Source organism: Arvicanthis niloticus, chromosome 12 (assembly GCF_011762505.2).
Source record: "Arvicanthis niloticus isolate mArvNil1 chromosome 12, mArvNil1.pat.X, whole genome shotgun sequence".
Lineage (NCBI taxonomy): Eukaryota > Metazoa > Chordata > Mammalia > Rodentia > Muridae > Arvicanthis > Arvicanthis niloticus.
This window is the reverse complement of record NC_047669.1, coordinates 1,387,926-1,407,011: the sequence shown is the minus strand read 5'-3', so window position 1 is coordinate 1,407,011 and position 19,086 is coordinate 1,387,926. Positions and strand designations below refer to the sequence as shown.

Here is a 19,086-nt window from a genome sequence, read left to right as displayed (position 1 = left end):
TTCTTTATAAATGGTAGCAACACTCTTAATATGTGAAATGTGATAACCTGTCTCTGAAAATGGCCAGTGGTAGGTTTACGATCTTGAGAACTGTATGAGTAGCTCTGAACTCCAGTTGAGAAATCAAATTGACTCATTTCTTCACTTAGGCTACTGTCTGTCAAATATGACAATGAAGACATATAATGAGGACTGCCTGAAAAATAAGCAGAAGGAAATATATTTATACTCAAATATAGCAAATAAGAAATATGTTGGATGGGGGTTTCCAGAGGGGAGACCTGGAAAGGGGATAACATTCGAAATGTAAATTAAGAAAATATCCAATAAAAGAAAAAAAAAAGAAAAAGAAAAAGAAATATGTTTCTCAGACCTCAAATAATACCAAAATTAAAGGATACTATAGCTAAAGCTTTCACCAATCCTGTGACTCTCAGTCTATTGTACAGATTAGCAAAGGAACACAGAAGAGTTGTCTTTGCTTATGCCACTATTGAATAGTTACTCTCTATAGTCACAAAAAAATCTTGTTAAACTGGATGCAATTTTAAATAATTTTCATGTTATACATTTTGCTCATCATATATAACACAGATATAGGAAGAAATACTCCTAAAAATAGCTAATCCAAATTATGTCAGAGATTTAGAAGAGGTCCATATTTTATCTTCAAATCAAAAATAATAAAAGTTATAAAAAGAAATAAGCATAGAAATACACACCAAAGCAAGGAGCATATGAAAGGACAAAGATCCTCTTTGGCAAGTGGGTATCCCTGAGGCACGTTATTACCCACAGCTGAGCTTATTTGAGAGGCAAAGCAAGTCTGAGTCACAGGGACAGATGGGACTGCTGTGGTGCTGGAGTGGAAAGGAGAGCAAGAGAGAGAGCAGCAGGTATGGCAGGGCAGCAAGCGGGTCAGAGGCCTTGGCATTGTTGTTCTGAGGAAGGTGTAAGATGCTGGGAAGTTTAGAAGAGAATGAAAAAGGGCAAGGCCAACAGTGTTTGTTTGTTTGTTTTTGTTTTTCGAGACAGGGTTTCTCTGTGTAGCCCTGGCTGTCCTGAAACTCACTCTGTAGACCAGGCTGGCCTCGAAGAACTCAGAGATTCATCTGCCTTTTCCTCCCGAGAGCTAGGATTAAAGCCATGTTCTACCATGCCAGGCCCAGGGCTTCCATTTTAACACAGACCTCTGAATAAATATGTGTATGTGAATGAATGCCATGCCCCAAAGGGGATAGGAACTCCACAGGAAGCCCAATAGAATCAATTAACCTGGACCCTTGGGGCTCTCAGTGTCTGACCAGCCAAAGAATTGCACGGGCTAGACCTAGGCCTCCCTACTCATATATAGCAGATGTGCCGCTTGTCTTTCATGAGGGTCCCAAACAACTGGAGTGGGGGCTGTCTCAACAGCTGTTGCCTGTCTGTGGATTATGTTCTACTAGCTGGCATCTTGTCTGGCCTCAGTGGGAGAGGAAGGGCCTAGCCTCGACAAAACTTGAAATGCCAGGGGTGAGGGGTTGGGAGTGGGGGGAGTACCTGGGGGATCCCACCCACTCAGAGGAGAAGAGGAGGGGGAAGGATTGTATGTGTGGGTGATCAGGAGGTGGGCAGTGAGGGGGATGTAAAGTTAATAAGTAAAAAAAATTAAATTAAATTAAAAGGAAAAAATGCAATTCATGTTCAAACAAAGAAATACATCAGCTGCCACAGGGGGGGAAAGAACCAAACTAAATTTCAGTGTTTTAGAGTATTTATTTAGTCTCTCTCTCTATGTAGTGCTGGCTGTAGACCAGGCTGGTCTCAAACTCAGAGATCTACCTGCCTCTGTCTCCTGAGTACAGGGATTAAAGATATGACCACTACCACCCAGCTAAAATATTTTTTATTTAAAAAAATTATTTCTGGATATGGTGGAGTACACCTTTAATCACAGCACTATGGAGGCACAGGTGGGTGGATCTGTGAGACTACAGCCTGGTCTACAGAATGAATTACAGGGCAACCTGCAACCTCAACTATATACTCAGACCTTGGAAAGACAGGTCTCTTGTTTTTGCTGCTGCACTGCATACTGCACGCTAGCTGGCCTGTGAGCGCCTGCACGATTATGCCATCTCACTGCACGAGTGCTGAGATGCAGATGTGCACCACTGCATCCAGCTTTTTTACAGATTCCAGGGTTTAAACTCAAATCATTAAGTTTATGAAGCAAGAACATTTTATCTACTGAGCCCATCTTGCTGGGCACTACTTTTTCATTTTCATAAACAAGTACCAACTACTAAAAGATAAATCATTCTGAAAGTGCCCTACCTGAAGCCCCAGTTGCTGCATCCCTGGCCTCTTTCCTAATTTCAATATACTTTTTCTTTCTCTCCATAGGAACCTATTAGGAAAAACAAACATATCATTTATAATGTTTTAGAGTCAGGGTCACATCTCTTTTGTTTTAGTAATAATCTAGATTTCCCTCCTTCCATTACAAACTAAAAAAGACATTTTTGTGAATTTAAAAGTATCCAAAACCATCCTTAAAAAGGAGTATGTGATAAGCTTCTGTTGCTGCTCTCTCCTCTCTCTGAGCTGACAGCGCTCCTGCGAACACGATGAACGTTCCTAAGACCCGTCGGACATTCTGCAAGAAATGTGGGAAGCACCAATCCCACAAGGTGACCCAGTGTAAGAAGGGCAAGGATTCTTTGTATGCCCAGGGAAAGCGACGTTATGACACGAAACAGGGTGGCTACGGTGGGCAGACTAAGCCTATTTTCCTCAAAAAGGTTAAAACTACAAAGAAGCTTGTGCTGAGACGGGAGTGTGTTGAATCCAAGTGCAGATCTCAGAGGATGCTGACTATTAAGAGACACAAGCATTTTAACCTGGGAGGCGACAAGAAGAGAAAGGGCCAAGTAATCCAGTTCTAAGCCGATTTTGTTATGAAGACAATAAAATCTTGACCTTTCACCCCCTTCGATTGCAGTTGGTCTTTGGAAAGGAAATAATTTAAAGCTTTCAGGAAAAAAAAATATGTATGTATTCACAGGTACAGCCTTTCCCAAAGATTTCCTCGAACTTAGCCTCGAACTTAGCCTTGAACAAGCTAACTTAGCCTCGAACTTAGCCTCAAACAAGCTAACTGTTTTCAGTTAGCTTGGGTATCACTCTCTGCTTTCACAGGCCTATATTACTGAGTTTTCACTTGACCTTTGAGCCTGTTTCTCAGCTGTCCTGTTATGGACAGTTGTATGTACAGACACAACTACACAGCTATGATGTACTATAGTACTTTACGGTATTTTGCAAGGTAGCACGGCAAGTGTCCATGCATAGATAGGAGAGCTGTCACTTTTGTTTTCATTTTTCAACATATACTCAGGAAAAAAATCACTCCATTCTTAACCCAAAAGAGCACAGTCAAGGGCACGGGTGAGACACTATCACATGGTCAGGTAGACAACTGTGTGGGGACTAGCCAGGCATGGGATGCAGGCTTAGTGCTTCACCCGCCTTCCCATTTCCAGCAGGCTACGACATGAAAGCAGCAGCTACTGTCTCACCTATGGCTGAGGCTGCAAGGACAGCCTAATAAGACCAAATGCGTCCCACCTGCTGAAGCAAATCTTCCAGCTACACCTGACTTTCCATTGTCCAGGTTACCCAACCATGGCCAGATTCATCAGTATAAATCTTAATTTTTTGATTGGAGAAAGTCACTCAAGTTCCTACAATTGGCACTGTCTTTCTTTCACAATCAAGAGAAGGAACAAGCAAATGCTATTATAGCCATGTGAGGGGACATTTCAAACTGCCAACTGCTAGACTTTATAGTTGCCAGTTTGAACATAAAACTGCCTGTTTTTAGAGTTGAGAGCAAATGAATACTTAAACATATTCAAAATAATACCTGCTTTTCTCTATAAACATTTGCTAATATTTTTAACTTAGAAACAAAATTGAAAATTTTACTTACCTCAACTTCTATAGGAAATGTATAGCAACGTTTCAGGTCTATCAAATTTTCAAAAATAAACAAGTTCTATAAAAAGAAAAACTTATATGAAAATATCTGACTTCATAACTAACTATTGAAGAATAATTCTACTTGATAAATCACAGAAGACTGGGAAGTGAATCAATTGGTAGTATCTGCCTAGCATTTTCAAGACGCCAGGCTTTACCCTCAGCATCACATAAACAGGGCATAGTGACAGATACCTGTAATCTCTTGGGAGGTAGAATAAAAAAGATCAGAAAGCTACACAGTGAATCTGAGGCAAGCCTGGGACACATGAGAATCTGCCTCAAAGATGCTCATTTCTACCCCCAAATCCACTCTCTACCCCCAAATCACAGAGAAGCACTTTAGAGCCAATACCCCTATATATAACGTTATAGGGAGGTTGGAAAATATAGTATAAATGTAATTGGTAAGTTTTGAACTTGTGAAATCCTACAATGTCAGTCAGCCACAGGGAAAGTCCCTGAGAATACTCACTCACCTTTTCTGGTTTTTCGCTAAATAAAAAACCTTGATAAAATTTCAACTCATTGAAGACACGGCTTATCAGAGAAATGGCACAGTTGTATGCAGCACAATGATAAAGTCTTCTCTTCTCCAGTAACTGACTCTCCCCCGCCATGTTCTCTGTAAATGCATCATGGCACAACCTACAAGGAATATTCAGGCTTTACTTCAACTTATTTAATGTGAACATTGAGGCTTGAATCAATAGTTGTTAGACAACCGGATCTAATTCAGTTCAGCCAATCTCAAGTGTTATGCTTCTACCAGCACAGAACTAGGCATTAGGAATATACAAACAAGCACATTAACATCTCCTAACACATACCTGATAATAGTGTCAAGTGCAACAGCAAGCACACTCAAGACAGGGAAGCAAGGATATGGACAAACAACCCAATCTAAGGTGCTAACAAAAGATTTAAGAAAAAAAATCTTGAGCTAAAGTTTATTTGTTGTTGCTTTGTTTGTTGCTTTGTTTGTTCGTGAAGGAGGGAAGGAGGTTCTGAACAGAAAGGAATGTTGCTGGGGTCAGGGGTTGGCGGGACAAATCTTTCATTCCTGTGATCAAGAGCTCCCTTATATATGTAAGACTCCCAAGAAAAAGTGGGACCCCAGGTGCATGGCCTGTGCATGACTTAAGCTGAACTTTGAAATGTCACGTTAGCTGGAGGAGAGATATATGCAGACATTATGAGCAGAGAGAGGTGGCACTTAAAACAGTGTGCATTGTATCAAAAGGGTGTAAATGCAATGAACATCCAGAAAGTGAAGGAGAGGAGGCGTTCTCAGCAGAATTTGCCTAACATACTAAGAGATACATATTTTGTCCTGCAGGATAGGTTCAATATACCACACAGATAGCCACTGCTTTTCAAAGGTTTTTTTTGAAGCAACCATGCACACATATATAGGTATAATTTATGGCTTGTTCCCAGTATAGTATGAGACCTGCCACAGACTACTTGGCCCACAGACCCAGCAATATTTATACTCTGGGCCAGCCTTGCTGCTGAAAAACAGACTAGATTTGCATTCCAGTTGATTATGGCTCTGTAGCGATGCAGGGAAAGCAAAGGAAGATAAGCCTAGCACAGAAATAATTCAGAATGAGATCACTGCAATAGCTTTAAAAGCAGTCTGGATGTTAGAACAAGGTCATACAAAGGAGAAAGATACTGTAAGGAAAACTAATAGGGTCAAACTGCCTAGATTTGATTACCAACTGGGTATTAATGGAAGTTAGAGACAGTCAAATGGAGAAATGAATGTGGCTCCTAGGTCTTGTGTTAATACAAATAGAGAGATGGTGACCTCATCCTCTAAGAAGATAAGGTATGGACTAGAGTAACAAAGACAAATGCAAGTCTGGAGATGTGAATGAGTTGACATCTGTCAAGTCTGGGAGGATTTCAGTAGAATCTACTTTTAGAGACAGTATATCTCATTAGTCTATGCTTTATAGAGAGCTTTTCAATTACAAATGATAAAAAAAAACCCATCATTTTTTTACTGCAATTCATGCTATTAAAATATATTAATATACTAATCCATTCAAAGTATAAGTGAAAAGAAGAATGTGAGAAACATACAGAAGTCTAAATTTGAGCCCTTGTACTTGTGAGGCAAGTGCTATCACTGAACTCCAGCAAAGAATTTTATTCTTTATGAAACATAAGTATGTGGCTAAGGAGATCGCCTAAGCTCAGCTCCCAGTGTGTGTTAGGAGGCTCACTTTAAGGACTCTAACACCTTCTGGCCTCTGAAGGTACCCATACACATGTGGCATACAGTCTCAGACACACATACACATTCAATAAAAGATAAGCACCTGTTGCCCAACAACACAATTAAGGCCATGTAAGTACTCTGTATATAAGAAATAAAAATACTTTACTTATCTAAGACATTTAATTTGCATTATATAGATGCATTTAAAGATATATGTACCGCAAGGGATGAGGAGGAGACTCAGCAGCTAACAGTTTTTGCTATCGCAGAGGTTAGAAGTTCAGTTCCTGTCACCCACATGGTGGCAGCTCACAACCTTCTATAACTACAGTTCTAGGGAATCTAATGCCTTCTCTTGACCTCCAGTTATCAGGCACACACGTGGTGCACATATCGTACATAGGCAAAACATTCATACATGTATGTATGTATCAAAATAAAGAAATCTAAAAAACTAAAAACTGTGTAATTCCCCCCAAATATTAACAAATTCAAACATAACCACAAATGAAGTAAGCTCTTACTTAAGAAGTGTCTTTGTAAGTTCATTTCCTTCTGCAACACAGGAGCCATGGAAAGCTTGATTAATTTTAGATTCTTTAGAGTGAACATCATCTTTTAAAAGACGAGAATACATCACAGCTAGCATCTTGTAATAGCACATCTTCTTGGTGATTTGAGTGTCAAAAGTAAATTCATTTAGCTGAAAAGATGTAAGATCTTTGCTCTTATCAAACATAAAAAAAAATCATCTTCAAAACATCAAATTTAATTCTTAATGCTATTGAGATAGAAAATAATGTTAAAAGAGAGGCAATCATTTCCTGTTTTGTCCAGATTTTTCAACGTGGAAACAGCATTGATATGTCATACTGGGTAAAACACAAAAGTAACACGAAAGGTCCACATAGTAAGCTCAGAATACATGGGTTTGTCAAGTCTTATTGAAGGCATAGGTAAAAACACAGGTGAAATCGCAAAACACAAGCTACAACTTTTCATCTATTTTGATGTTTTGTTATTGATAATGAGCCATTTGCTTATTTGCATTTACCAACTGGACTTTCATAAGGGTTGAATGGTACTCCACCATTTTGTATTACAATTGTCCAGATGATGCTAAATCCCTGGAACCTAACTTTTCATATAACCAAAGGGGGGCGCTACAGTAATTATTAAATTGAATACATTGAGGAGGGGTTTAACAGGTGGGCCCTAAATAGAGTCATACGCGAGTGACAGTGAAGAAAAGGCAACATGACCAGGAAGGCAGAAATAGAAACAATATCAGCACAGACCCAGGGATGCCACAAACACACAAGCATGAAAAGACAAGGAGAGCCTTTTCTATAAAAGCCACACACAGAGTGTGTCCAGTACACACAACATAGGCCTGGTGTAACTGAATACTGCCTTCTGCATTCAGACAGAGTACACCTTTGTTATTCTAAGCCATCGTGTTGCCAGTCAGTTGCTTTAGGAAAGTAAAGTGGCTCCAAGCAGCCAGACTGCTACTGTCTGTTGAATTGAGCACACAGTGCTGTGAGGAGCCGCATTTGCCATTAAAAGATGGCGCAGGCTTCTGCTTCCTGGTTCTTCACGGAAGCTTTACTTGAGAATGAGCCTGAGCATGGCGCGAAAACCGAGTATGACAATTGGATGAAAGATTTGAGCCAATGAGGGATCTGCACGTCTCCCAAAGCTCTATTTAAGCAGCGGGCTTTCTGTTAAGCAGCGGGCTTTCTGAGCTCAGCGTCCTTCCCCTTTTCACCATCATGAGAGCTGTTCAATAAATGCTGTCAGAAGAATCCTGAGTGTGGCGTTCTCCTTATCGGCGAGGCTGTGCACTACACAGTGGCCCCCAACTGTGTATGACATACCTTTGTAAATCTGGACTTCAGCACATCAATGGCATCCGCCACGATTCTGCTAAAGAACTCTTTCAGTGTGTCCAAGTCACAGTGCCACAACAAGGTAAGGAGAGAGCGATCTACAAATGCCTGGCGAGTGACATTTGAAGGGAGGTCATCCTTCCGGAACATTGTATACACACTTTCCAGAAGATTTAATTGTGTGACACATGGACTCCTAAGAAGAGAGATAAAGTGACATGCTTTAACAAGTATTTTATATGCTTCAGTGATTATTAATAACAAAGTAATAAAGAACCCCATAGTCTATGGGTCCAGAAGGAAGTTAACAGACTCAAAAAATTGTCTCTTGACCTCCACACATGCATTGTAACACAAGTATACTATGCCCACACATTAACAACAATAATAAAATTAAATTAAAAAAGAAAACTGGGTATAAAAAAAAATAAAAAAGTCAAATTCTAAAGTTTTAAAATAAAAGAAGCATACGTAACTGGTATTAATTACCACACATATAAAAATAATTACTAAGTAACCGGGTAAACACAATTGGCTGTGTCTTCTCAGAGGGCATACTCTTAAGTGACTTATGACTAAAATCGAACTCTTCATTACATCCAGATGTAGCATTTGTGTCCTAGTTAGAATTGTCAACTTGTACAATCTGGAGTCGACTAAGAGGAAAGCCTTCATTGAGAAATTGCCTTGATCAAACTGTGGGTATGGCTATGGAGAATTATCTTGATTGCTAGTTGCTCTAGAAGGGTCCCATTTATGGTTCAGCTACTCCATAGTTCAGTGGATGACCCCACACCCACAAATAAATAAGGCAGAATAAATCTGAATAGATGGCTTAATAAAAAGCCCAAGTTTGAGCCCCAGGGCCCATGTGACAGAAGGAGAGGGATAAGTGACTTGTTGTGTGAGCCCCACAAGCACGTGGTTACAAATGTACTTGCACACTGACTTTTAAAGAGGAACACTGTGACAACAATGAGAAAATGGGGAATGAAGACTGAGAAAGGGAGCCTACCAGGAGCCCAATTCTATCTCTATTATTAAATAGGTTTGAAATTTTTTTCATAAGAAAGTCTGTTATGGAGAAAGAATTTTAAAATGCAGTAGTGAGTTATAAGAACCACTATCCCTCCTGTATTTTTGTTTGCTTGTTTTTAAACAAAGAAGATGACACACCAACTTGAGAAACAGCATGCATATGACGCCAGGGAATTCCAGATTCAAATAACTCACCGCCTAGCAATCCTTTTGAAAGTGGTTTGAAACAATTCTTCCATAACATGTTGCTGTTCCCGACAAAGAATATCTGTCATCAACTGAAACAACATAGGACTCTGAGATAATTCCAACGCATCTAGAAACTAAAAATAGAACAGAACAACAGAAGAAATACATTATCAGCATCATGAAAATTTTTGTAGCTCTGACTTTCGAATGTTGCACACCATGCAACCTGGTACTCAGGAAGGTCAGAAGAGGGCGCTGGATCCCCTGGAACTAGAGAAATGGACAGCTGTGTTGCTGGGAATTGAAACCAGAGAGCAACAATACCAACCAGCCAGAGCTCCCAGGCTCTAATCCACCAGCCTGGGAGCACATAGGAAGGGACCCATGGCTCCAGCTGTATATGTGGGGGAGGATGGCATTGTCGGGCAGAGGTGGGAGAGGAAGTCCTTAGTCCCGTGAAGGCTGTATGCCTCAGTGTGGGGGAATTCATGGGTGGGGAGGTGGGAGCGGGTGGGTGGGTGGGGGCACACCCTCATAGAAGCAGGAGGAGGGGAGATGAGATGGGGGTTCCTGGTGGGAGGAAAATGGGGAAAGGGAAAAAAAAAAAAGAAACCAGACCCTCTCTAAAAGCAACAAGTACTCTTAATTGCAAAACCATCTTTCTAGTCTTTTATTTTATTTTTTGAAATTTTGAGACAAAGTCAAATGTTGCTTAGCTGGCCTCTACCTTAACTGTGTAGCTGAGACTGGCTACGGACATTTGATATTCATGCAGGCACCTCTCAAACGCTAGAATGATACGCATGTACCACATGTGCAGTCTAGTAACTTGATTTTAAAAACAGAGAAAGGGCCTAACAGGATGGTTCAGGAGGGAAAGGTGCTTGCTGTCACTTGAGGTATTCTTTGCTCAATCTGTAGGACTTCCATGCTGGAAAAGAGAGAACTACATCCAAAAAGTTGTCCTCTGAGTTTCCACATTTGAAATGGCACACACTTACACTCACACATATACATACACACAAACACACACACGGAGACACATACAAATAAATATTTAAAAGTTTTAATTGGAAAAATATTTCACATAAGCTTTCAAATGCCACTATTTTGGTCACTCTCCCACTATATGTTCTATTATGTTCTACATTTAGATTCTAAGAGATATCTTCAATATTATCTTCAGAAACAGACAAGTTTTCACTTAAAATTTTCCTTTACATATGTAATTTCCAACCTCCTATTAGTCCTATTTCATAGATACATTTATTTACCTCAATTTTTTTTGTAGTTTCTTTGCCATTAGTCATCCCTTTGGTGACTCTGTTCTCTTTGAGCTCCTTTTTCTGTCTTTTTTTCCTGTTGGTGGGTTTGCATCTCTGAAGGAGGGAGAGTAGGAGCCCCGGTTATGGTGCTCAGGGCTTTGCCCAACTTAGGCAAACATCCTTCCAGTTGAGCTAATATATCCTTAGTAGCAGTTTGGTTTTTAAGGTGAATCATTTTCTGTTCTGCAGCCTGCCTTGAATTCCTATGCCCTGAATTCAGTGGAAAAACCTCCCTGCCTCAGAGCTCTGTGACTTAGAAATCCCTGCTTCTGTGACTCAGCATTAATGGACAAACAATGTTTCTGAGTTGTCGACCACAGAATACTTACTGCCATGCTGTACTTTTCCACTAGCTTTTTGAGCATGCTCCAAAACCCCAATAAAGGCCTCCGCTCTACCCAGCACTCTGCTGTCTCTGTTCCTGGTGAGAGGCAGCCACCATTCTGTGTCTCTCTTTATTAAATCCCCTGTATTAGGTTTGTTGCTGTGTTATAGCTCTGAAGGGAAAGGTTTTCCCAACATGAACGTTACAGCTCTGCTCCAGTTGGAAAGGCTTCCCAAATGCAAGTGTAATAGCTCTGCTTAGTAACTGAAGGTTTCCCCCAAGGAAGTATTACAGCTCTGCTAGGAAAAGTATCCTATCATCTGGACCAAAAGAAAAATCACAAAGCCACACAACACAACAAACCTTACACAATGGGTGCGTGTGTGTGTGTGTATGGGTGTGTGTTGGAGCTTTCCAGGTTGACCTGTGACTGGTAGTATTTTTGTGGCCTGATCTTGCAGCAAGCTTAGAGGTTGAAGGACTCTGTAGTCAGATTCTGGGGCAAGCTCAGGAACTGGTAGAATTCTGTGGCCTGATATTGGGCTTGAAGTCAAAGTAAGGGGCTGGGTATTTTTTCCTTGGTTCTGGTCTTGGAGTCAAGTTGGGGCAGGGTGTTCTTTTTTTGGCCCTTGCACCCTAAAGTTGCACAGTGTGACTTTGTGATATTCCTGAGCTCCTAACTGCCAAGATGCCCTTGTGCCGGAAAAAAACCCTTTCACTATGTAGCATTCCTGTTCGTGGCAGCTAGCTCTTAACTTATACTTTCTTGGTTTATAGTTTTTCTTCAAATGCTTTAGTATTTTATTTGCATTTATGTTCAACCATTTATATCAAAAGAAAGTATTAAGGATATAATATATATCACTGTAGATGCTAAAACAATTAGCATTCAATACCAGGACTGATGTATAGGATGATGATGTAGGGTACTTGCCTAAGATGTGTGATATTCTAAGTTTAATTCTCAACAAAACAAAACAAAATAAAAACAAAGAAACAAAAAACAAGGAAAATAAAATATTTGGACCGTTAGAAACAGCAGCACAACTCTATCAGACTTGAGGTCATTATGATCAAATAACCCAAAAAGATCTGCTTCTTGCTGTGTTTGTTGCCAAGGCTAGCCAGAAGCTCATGGCAATCCAACTCCTCCATTAGGGAAAGAAAGGATAAAGAAACCAGTTAAATAAACAACCTAAACACCTAAGGAAATAACCACACAAATAGATGGTACCTAAGAAAAACTTCCTGTTTTCTTCCAAAAACTGATTATCATAGAATGCTAAAATGGGGAAGATATGAAGTAGCTCTAGACTGGGAAAATCCAAAAAGACTAGACTGGAACACTTATTATAACTGATAAATTAATTCATCAAAATAACAGGACACAAAAACTACAAAAATCTACAGCACCACTATAAGCTAATGTGAATTATCTGAAGGATAAATAAAGGAATCCCACTTATGATAGGTACAAAGAATAAAGAAAAATACATAGAGATAATATTGTTTGTTTGCTTTGAGACAAAGTCTCACTATGTAGCCCTGCCTGGCCTGGAACTCATTAACTGTGTAGACCAGCTTACTTTGAACTCACAGAGATCCACCTGCCTCTGCCTACCAAGTGCTGGGGCTAACCAGCCTAGGGATAAATTTAACCAGTGAGGTAGAAGAGCTCTCCAGTGAAAATTATAAAATATTGATGAAAAAAATTATAAAAGACACAAAAAGGTAAAAGTACATCCATGCTTACATATTTTTAAAAACTGATAGATTTAAATGATCTATAAAATCCAAAATGATCTAAAATTCAATGCAATCTCTAGTAAAATGCCAATGATATGTGAAATCTTATATAGGATGACAAGAAATCCTGAATAGCCAAAGCCATTTTGAACAAAAACAAAGCAGAAGGTATTATATCGCATGACTCCATAAAATACTACCAAGCTATAGTAACTAAAACAAAATGGTACTCATACAAAAACAATACACGTGGAACAGAACAGATATTCCAGGAGCAGACTCCCAATCGGAAGCTAACAGAGTCTCAACAACAGTGCTGAAAACGCACACCTGAGAAGAGATTCTATTTCCAGTAAGTGGTGCTAAAGAGTTGATAGTTACACATTTAATGGTGCTGGAGGCAGGGTTAGTTACATATTTAAGAATGAAACCAGATTTCTGTCTCTTACCAGTCAAATGTGAACTAAGATATGTACCAGAGTCATAAATGTGAGACCTAAAACAACAACAAAACAACAAGCAAATAAGCTTCTGGACACAGAATTTGGTAACTTTTTTTGTTGTTTTATAAAATACCACAAAGCCACAGGAAACAAAAGTGAAAATACACAAGACTTTATCAAACCATAAAGATTTTATACAGAAAAGGAAATGACCAATATACACAGAATACATCTGAACTTCACTAGCTCAACAGCAAAACCAGAAAGAAAAAAAAAAAAAACCTATTTAAAAATGGGCAACAGATTTAAACAGACATTTCCCAAAAGAAGACATACAAGTGAATGAGTACATGAAAAAGAACATAATACCAACAATTATCAGAGACAACACAAACTAAACCCACAAAAATGACATAACCACATCCTAGAGCTATATCAAGAGAGGGTGAGGCTCTGGATGAACACTTGTATACAATAGGTGAGAATGTAAATTAGTACAGTCACAATTTTAAAGACAGAATTGCCTTGAGTCATCTGAGAGAAACTACCCTAGTCAGATAGGCTATGTCTGTGTAGAACTGTCACCACTGTTACTTGATATAGGATGGCCCACCCCACTATTGCACTATGCCTATGTAGATGAACCTGGGCTGTAAAAGCAAGTATCCTAGCATGAATATCCAAGCCAAAGAGTGAGCCAGCAAGCAGTCTTCCTTCATGATTCTTGCTTCCAGGTTCCTGCCTTAAATAAGTACAATGAATGTACTCAATAAAGAACTATGACCTATGCATAGTTATTTTGGTTACTGCTTTATCACAGAAACACAAAAGAAAGGAGAACAAGCACGTAACCCAGCAATCTTACTACTAGGTTGTGTATCCAAAGGAAATAAAATCTGTGTAGACATGTGAATTCTGGCATTGTTGTGGCACATTGAAAAAAAAAAAAAAACTGGAACCCCTTCATGGGTAAAAGTCCTGGAAATATCGGAAATTCAAGGGCCATAACTAAATATAGTAAAAGCAATATACAGCAAACCAGTAGCCAGCATCAAACTAAATGGAGAGAAACTTGAAAGAATCCCACTAAAATCAGGGACTAGACAGGGCTGCTCACACTAACCCTACCTATTCAATATAGTACTGGCAGGTGGATTTCTGAATTCGAGGTCAGCCTGGTCTACAGAGTGAGTTCCAGGACAGCCAGGGCTACACAGAGAAACCCAGGACAGCAAAAACTATTTTCAACAATAAAAGAAGTTCTGGGGGAATCACCATCCCTGACCTCAAGCTCTACTACAGAGCAATAGTGATAAAAACTACATGGCATTGGCACACAGCCAGGCAAGAAGATCAGTGGAATAGAATTGGAGACCCAGAAATGAACCCACACACCTATGGTCACTTGATCTTTGACAAAGGAGCTAAAACCATCCAGTGGAAAAAATACAGCATTTTCAACAAATGGTGCTGGTTTAATTGGAAGTCAGCATGTAGAAGAATGCAAATCAATCTACTCTTATCTCCTTGTACAAAGCTCAAGTCCAAGTGGATCAAGGACCTTACATAAAACCAGATAAACTGAAACTAACAGAAGAGAAAGTGGGGAAAACCCTCGAATACCTAGGCACAGGAGAAAAGTTCCTGAACAGAACACCAATGGCTTATGCTCTAAGATCAAGAATTGACAAATGGGACCTCATAAAATTGCAAAGCTTCTGTAAAGCAAAGGACACTGTCAATAGGACAAAATGGCAACCAACAGATTGGGAAAAGATCATTACCAATCGTACATCTGATAGAGGGCCAATATCCAATATATACAAAGAACTCAAGAAATTATACTCCAGACAACCAAATAACCCTAATAAAAAATGGGGTATAGAGCTAAACAAAGACTTGTCAACTGAGGAAACTTGAATGGCCGAGAAGCACCTAAAGAAATGTTCAACATCCTTAGTGATTAGGGAAATGCAAATCGAAACAACTCTGAGATACCACTTCACACCAGTCAGAATAGCTAATATCAAAAACTAAGGTGATAGCAGATGCTGGTGAGGATGTGGAGAAAGAGGAACACTCCTCCATTGTTGGTGGGATTGCAAGCTGGTACAACCACTCTGGAAATCAGTCTGGCAGTTCCTCAGAAAATTAGACATAAGTTATTACCTGAGGACCTAGCTATACCACTCCTGGGCATATACCCAAAAGATGCTCCAACATATAATAAGAACACATGCTCCACTATGTTCATAGCAGCCTTATGTATAATAGCCAGAAGCTGGATAGAACCCAGATGTCCTTCAACAGAGGAATGGATACAGAAAATGTGGTACATCTACACAATGGAATATTACTCAGTTATTCAAAACAATGAATTGAGAAATTCTTAGGTAAATGGATGGAACTAGAAAATATCATCCTGAGTGAGGTAACCCAATCACAAAAGAACACACATGGTATGCACTCACTGATAAGTGGATATTAGCCCAAAAGCTCACAGTAACCTAGATACAACTCACAGACCACATGAAGCTCATCAACAAGAAAGACCAAAGTGTGGGTGCTTTGGCCCTTCTTAGAAGGAGTAACAAAATACTCATGGGAGCAAATATGGAGACAAAGTATGGAACAGAAACTGAAGGAGGAGCTATCTGGAGACTATTCCACCTGGGTATCCATCCCATGTGCAGTCACCAAAGGGAGAGACTGATGTGGATGCCAAGAAGTGCATGCTGACAGGAGCCTGATATAGCTGTCTCCTTAGAGGCTCTGCCAGAGCCTGACATATACAGAGGCAGATGCTCAGAGCTAACCATTGAACTGATTAAGGAGGTCCCAATGGAGGAGTTAGAGAGAAGACTGGAGGAATTGAAGGGGTTTGCGATCCTATGGGGAGAGCAACAGTAACAACGAACCAGAGCTTCCAGGGTCTAAATCACCAGCCTAGGAGCACAGAGGATGGGACCCATGGCTCCAGCTCTCTATGTAAGGGAGGGTGGCCTTGTTGGGCACAGGTGGGAGAGGAGGTCCTTGGTCCCATGAACTCTGGATGCCACAGTGCAGGGGAATTCAAGGGCAGGGTGGTGGGACTGGGTGGGTGGCTGGGGGGCACAACCTCATAAAAGCAGGAGGTGAGATGGAATTGGGGGTGTTTAGGAGGGGGGAATGGGGAAAGGGGATAACATCTGAAATGTAAATAAATATTCAATTGAAAACAAACAAAAAAATCGGAAACAACCCAAGTGTCCATCAGCTAACGGAGTAAGAAAATGTGGTGTGTGTGTGTGTACATACATGCATACATATGTATGTCTGTGTGTACACACCCATACATACATACATTTAAGCCTGAAAGGGGCTGAAATCTTATCATCTCTACCTGTAAAGATAAAATTGAATATCATTATGTTAAATGAAATATTCCAAGCATGGGAATATAATTGATTTCACATATATACAGAATCTAAAGAACTGATCTTGTAAAAACACACATACAGTGATAATTACCAGAGGCTGGAAACAGTGAAGAGACTGTGGGGAGAGGAAAGTATGGGGGAATGTTATCAGTGGGCACTAAATCATTACATAGATACAAGAAATTCTGAGGTACCACTGCACAGTAAACTGACTACAGATAATACTGATATATAGAATACATTTTCTTAAAAAGAAAAAGAAGAAAAGAAAGGATCTTGAAACTTTTCATTTATAACAAAATGATAAATGTTTGATGAGGTAGGTAGGTTTAGCTTGACTTAAACATTCCATAGTATATACATACCTATATTTAAACATTACATAGTAGTCCATTATATGTTTAATTTTTAATTGTTTTGTGTAACAGTTAGTATAAATTAATAAAAACTTATCCCCTCCAAATATAACAAAAAGAAAAAAAATCAACCAACATTTTACTGATGACACTAAAACCAACCTTTTTCATGCAGTCCACATAATTATTGTACTTTAGGGAATCTGGAGGAAATTCATCAGACTTCATGGGGAAATTACAAACAATGAGCCTTTCCAAAATATGCTTCAAGTTTTCTAGACTGTCTTCTGTCATAGTGGTGAAGAATGGAAGAAGAATGATAGCTTGGCCCTGTGAAGCAATGCAGAAAATGAAAAACACACTAATTGTGGCTTACAGATCCTGTAGGATAAATACAATCAGTACTTTCTAAAGCCTGTAATAATGCACTGCAAGGATTCAACAAATGACTTCTGGGTGACACCAAAGCCAACGTGAATGCAGCCATGTATTAGTTCTGGAAGCCAGCAGGCTAACATGGAGGATGTGGAGATGGGAGAGGGGAGCCTGCACTAAGGGGAGTTGCAAGGAGGCAGTGATGAGTGGACACAATCAAAATACACTGTATAAATGGGTGACAATTTTAAAGAATACATTGGAAAAAAACATTTTTTAAAAAGATTATATTAAATTCTATATAGGAATAGCTTCCTATGCTTAGTGCTTCCCATAATTTCAGTTAACTCAGTCATTCTGGATTTCTGATGGGGTGAAGACCTATAGTATCATAGCCAATCCTGGCTATTTACTTTGAGAGAACAGATCTGAGTGGATGGTTTTCAGCTGACATTCATTCTAAAGCCAAGAAAAAAGCCAGGTTCAAAACTAAGTGCTTTAGTTAGGAGAGATGACAGAGGTTCTGGTTTGTCAACAAAATGATGGACTGGGTATTAGGACTATCTTGTACTTCACTGGTACAATTAGGAATAATTATGCTCTAATTCATTTTGAGAGAAAAGTTTTATTTCAACAGGAAGGGTGAAGCTAGGTGATGAGAGAGAGAAAAAGAGAGAAAGAGAGAGAAAGGGGGGGGGGGGGCATGGAGGCAGATGTTCACGTGTCTCCACCAGTCAAAGATAGTTTATATATCTAGGTTGGGTATTGGGTTACGCTTCTGATTGAGCATTACCAAACTTATAAATCCTTTGATTAACATTTTTAAAAAATGTATAAAAGCAAAAAGGAGGAGGGGGAATGAGATAGGGCTTTCTAGGGAGGGGAAATGGGGAAAGGGGATGGCATCTGAAATGTAAATAAAATATAAAATAAATTTAAAAAAAAAAAGAAAGAATGGCTTCTAAGGATAGTTTATACATATGCTTGCAAAATCCTGGCATAACTTCATATTGAGCTTAAGAGGAACTAGGTATTAATTCCTACCTCCTCTGAAAAACAGGCAAAGTCTAAAACTTTCACATTTGAAGGAGAAAAACTTCATGAGTCATACAGAACACACCAAAGAATTATCCAATTAAAAAAAAAAAAAAGCATTCTTTCATGAAGATCAAATTTAGGACCTTTAAACTTAGTAACAATAAAATTATTTTCTTGTCTCTCCCCCCCACCCCCATTACTAAAAGATTTCAATAGGAAAATAGACTGAAAAATAGTTTGGAATTACTACAGTAAATCCAAAATACCAATTTAAATATAATGTATATAAACACAAATGTTAAAGATCATATGGTTACACTTAAAGAAATGTTTTTTGGGGCCAGGGAAGTAGCTCACCAAGTAAAGTGCTTGCTACAGATGTATGAGGACATAAGTTCTGATTCCCAAAACTTAGGCAATGTAGACAGAGTAGTGTACAGCTGAAATCCCTACTCCTACAGTAGTGAGATGGGTGGTGGAGAATGGAATAATTCTGGAAATTCATGGGCTTGCTGCTTGGCACATGCAAGAGATAAACAATAGACCTTGATAGAATTTGAAGATCTATAACAGCATGTGCTATAGCACACATATGCTCACCTGCCATCTCACATACAAGCATGCACATCTCTTGAGAAGACATACTCAAGTGCATGCAAGTCAGCTAGACCAATGCTCAAG

General features: G+C 39.4%; 2 protein-coding genes across 4 annotated transcripts in view; one reads left to right on the top strand and one right to left on the bottom strand.

The window, feature by feature from the left end:
* Prkdc (protein kinase, DNA-activated, catalytic subunit) overlaps positions 1-19,086 on the bottom strand; it is a 190,736-nt gene that overhangs the window by 90,557 nt on the left and 81,093 nt on the right. For all 3 annotated transcript variants that reach the window (XM_076942501.1, XM_076942500.1, XM_034515287.2), the window contains exons 39-46: positions 17,155-17,322; positions 9,385-9,512; positions 8,140-8,347; positions 6,784-6,962; positions 4,506-4,674; positions 3,977-4,042; positions 2,320-2,392; positions 48-196 (exon numbers count right to left, since the gene is read on the bottom strand). In XM_076942501.1, coding sequence (XP_076798616.1) covers positions 48-196; positions 2,320-2,392; positions 3,977-4,042; positions 4,506-4,674; positions 6,784-6,962; positions 8,140-8,347; positions 9,385-9,512; positions 17,155-17,322 — 1,140 coding nt within the window. The remainder of the gene's footprint in view (positions 1-47; positions 197-2,319; positions 2,393-3,976; positions 4,043-4,505; positions 4,675-6,783; positions 6,963-8,139; positions 8,348-9,384; positions 9,513-17,154; positions 17,323-19,086) is intronic.
* LOC117717849 (large ribosomal subunit protein eL42-like) lies at positions 2,613-2,930 on the top strand. The gene has a single exon (XM_034515290.2). The coding sequence runs from the start codon at positions 2,613-2,615 to the stop codon at positions 2,928-2,930; it is 318 nt and encodes a 105-aa protein (XP_034371181.1).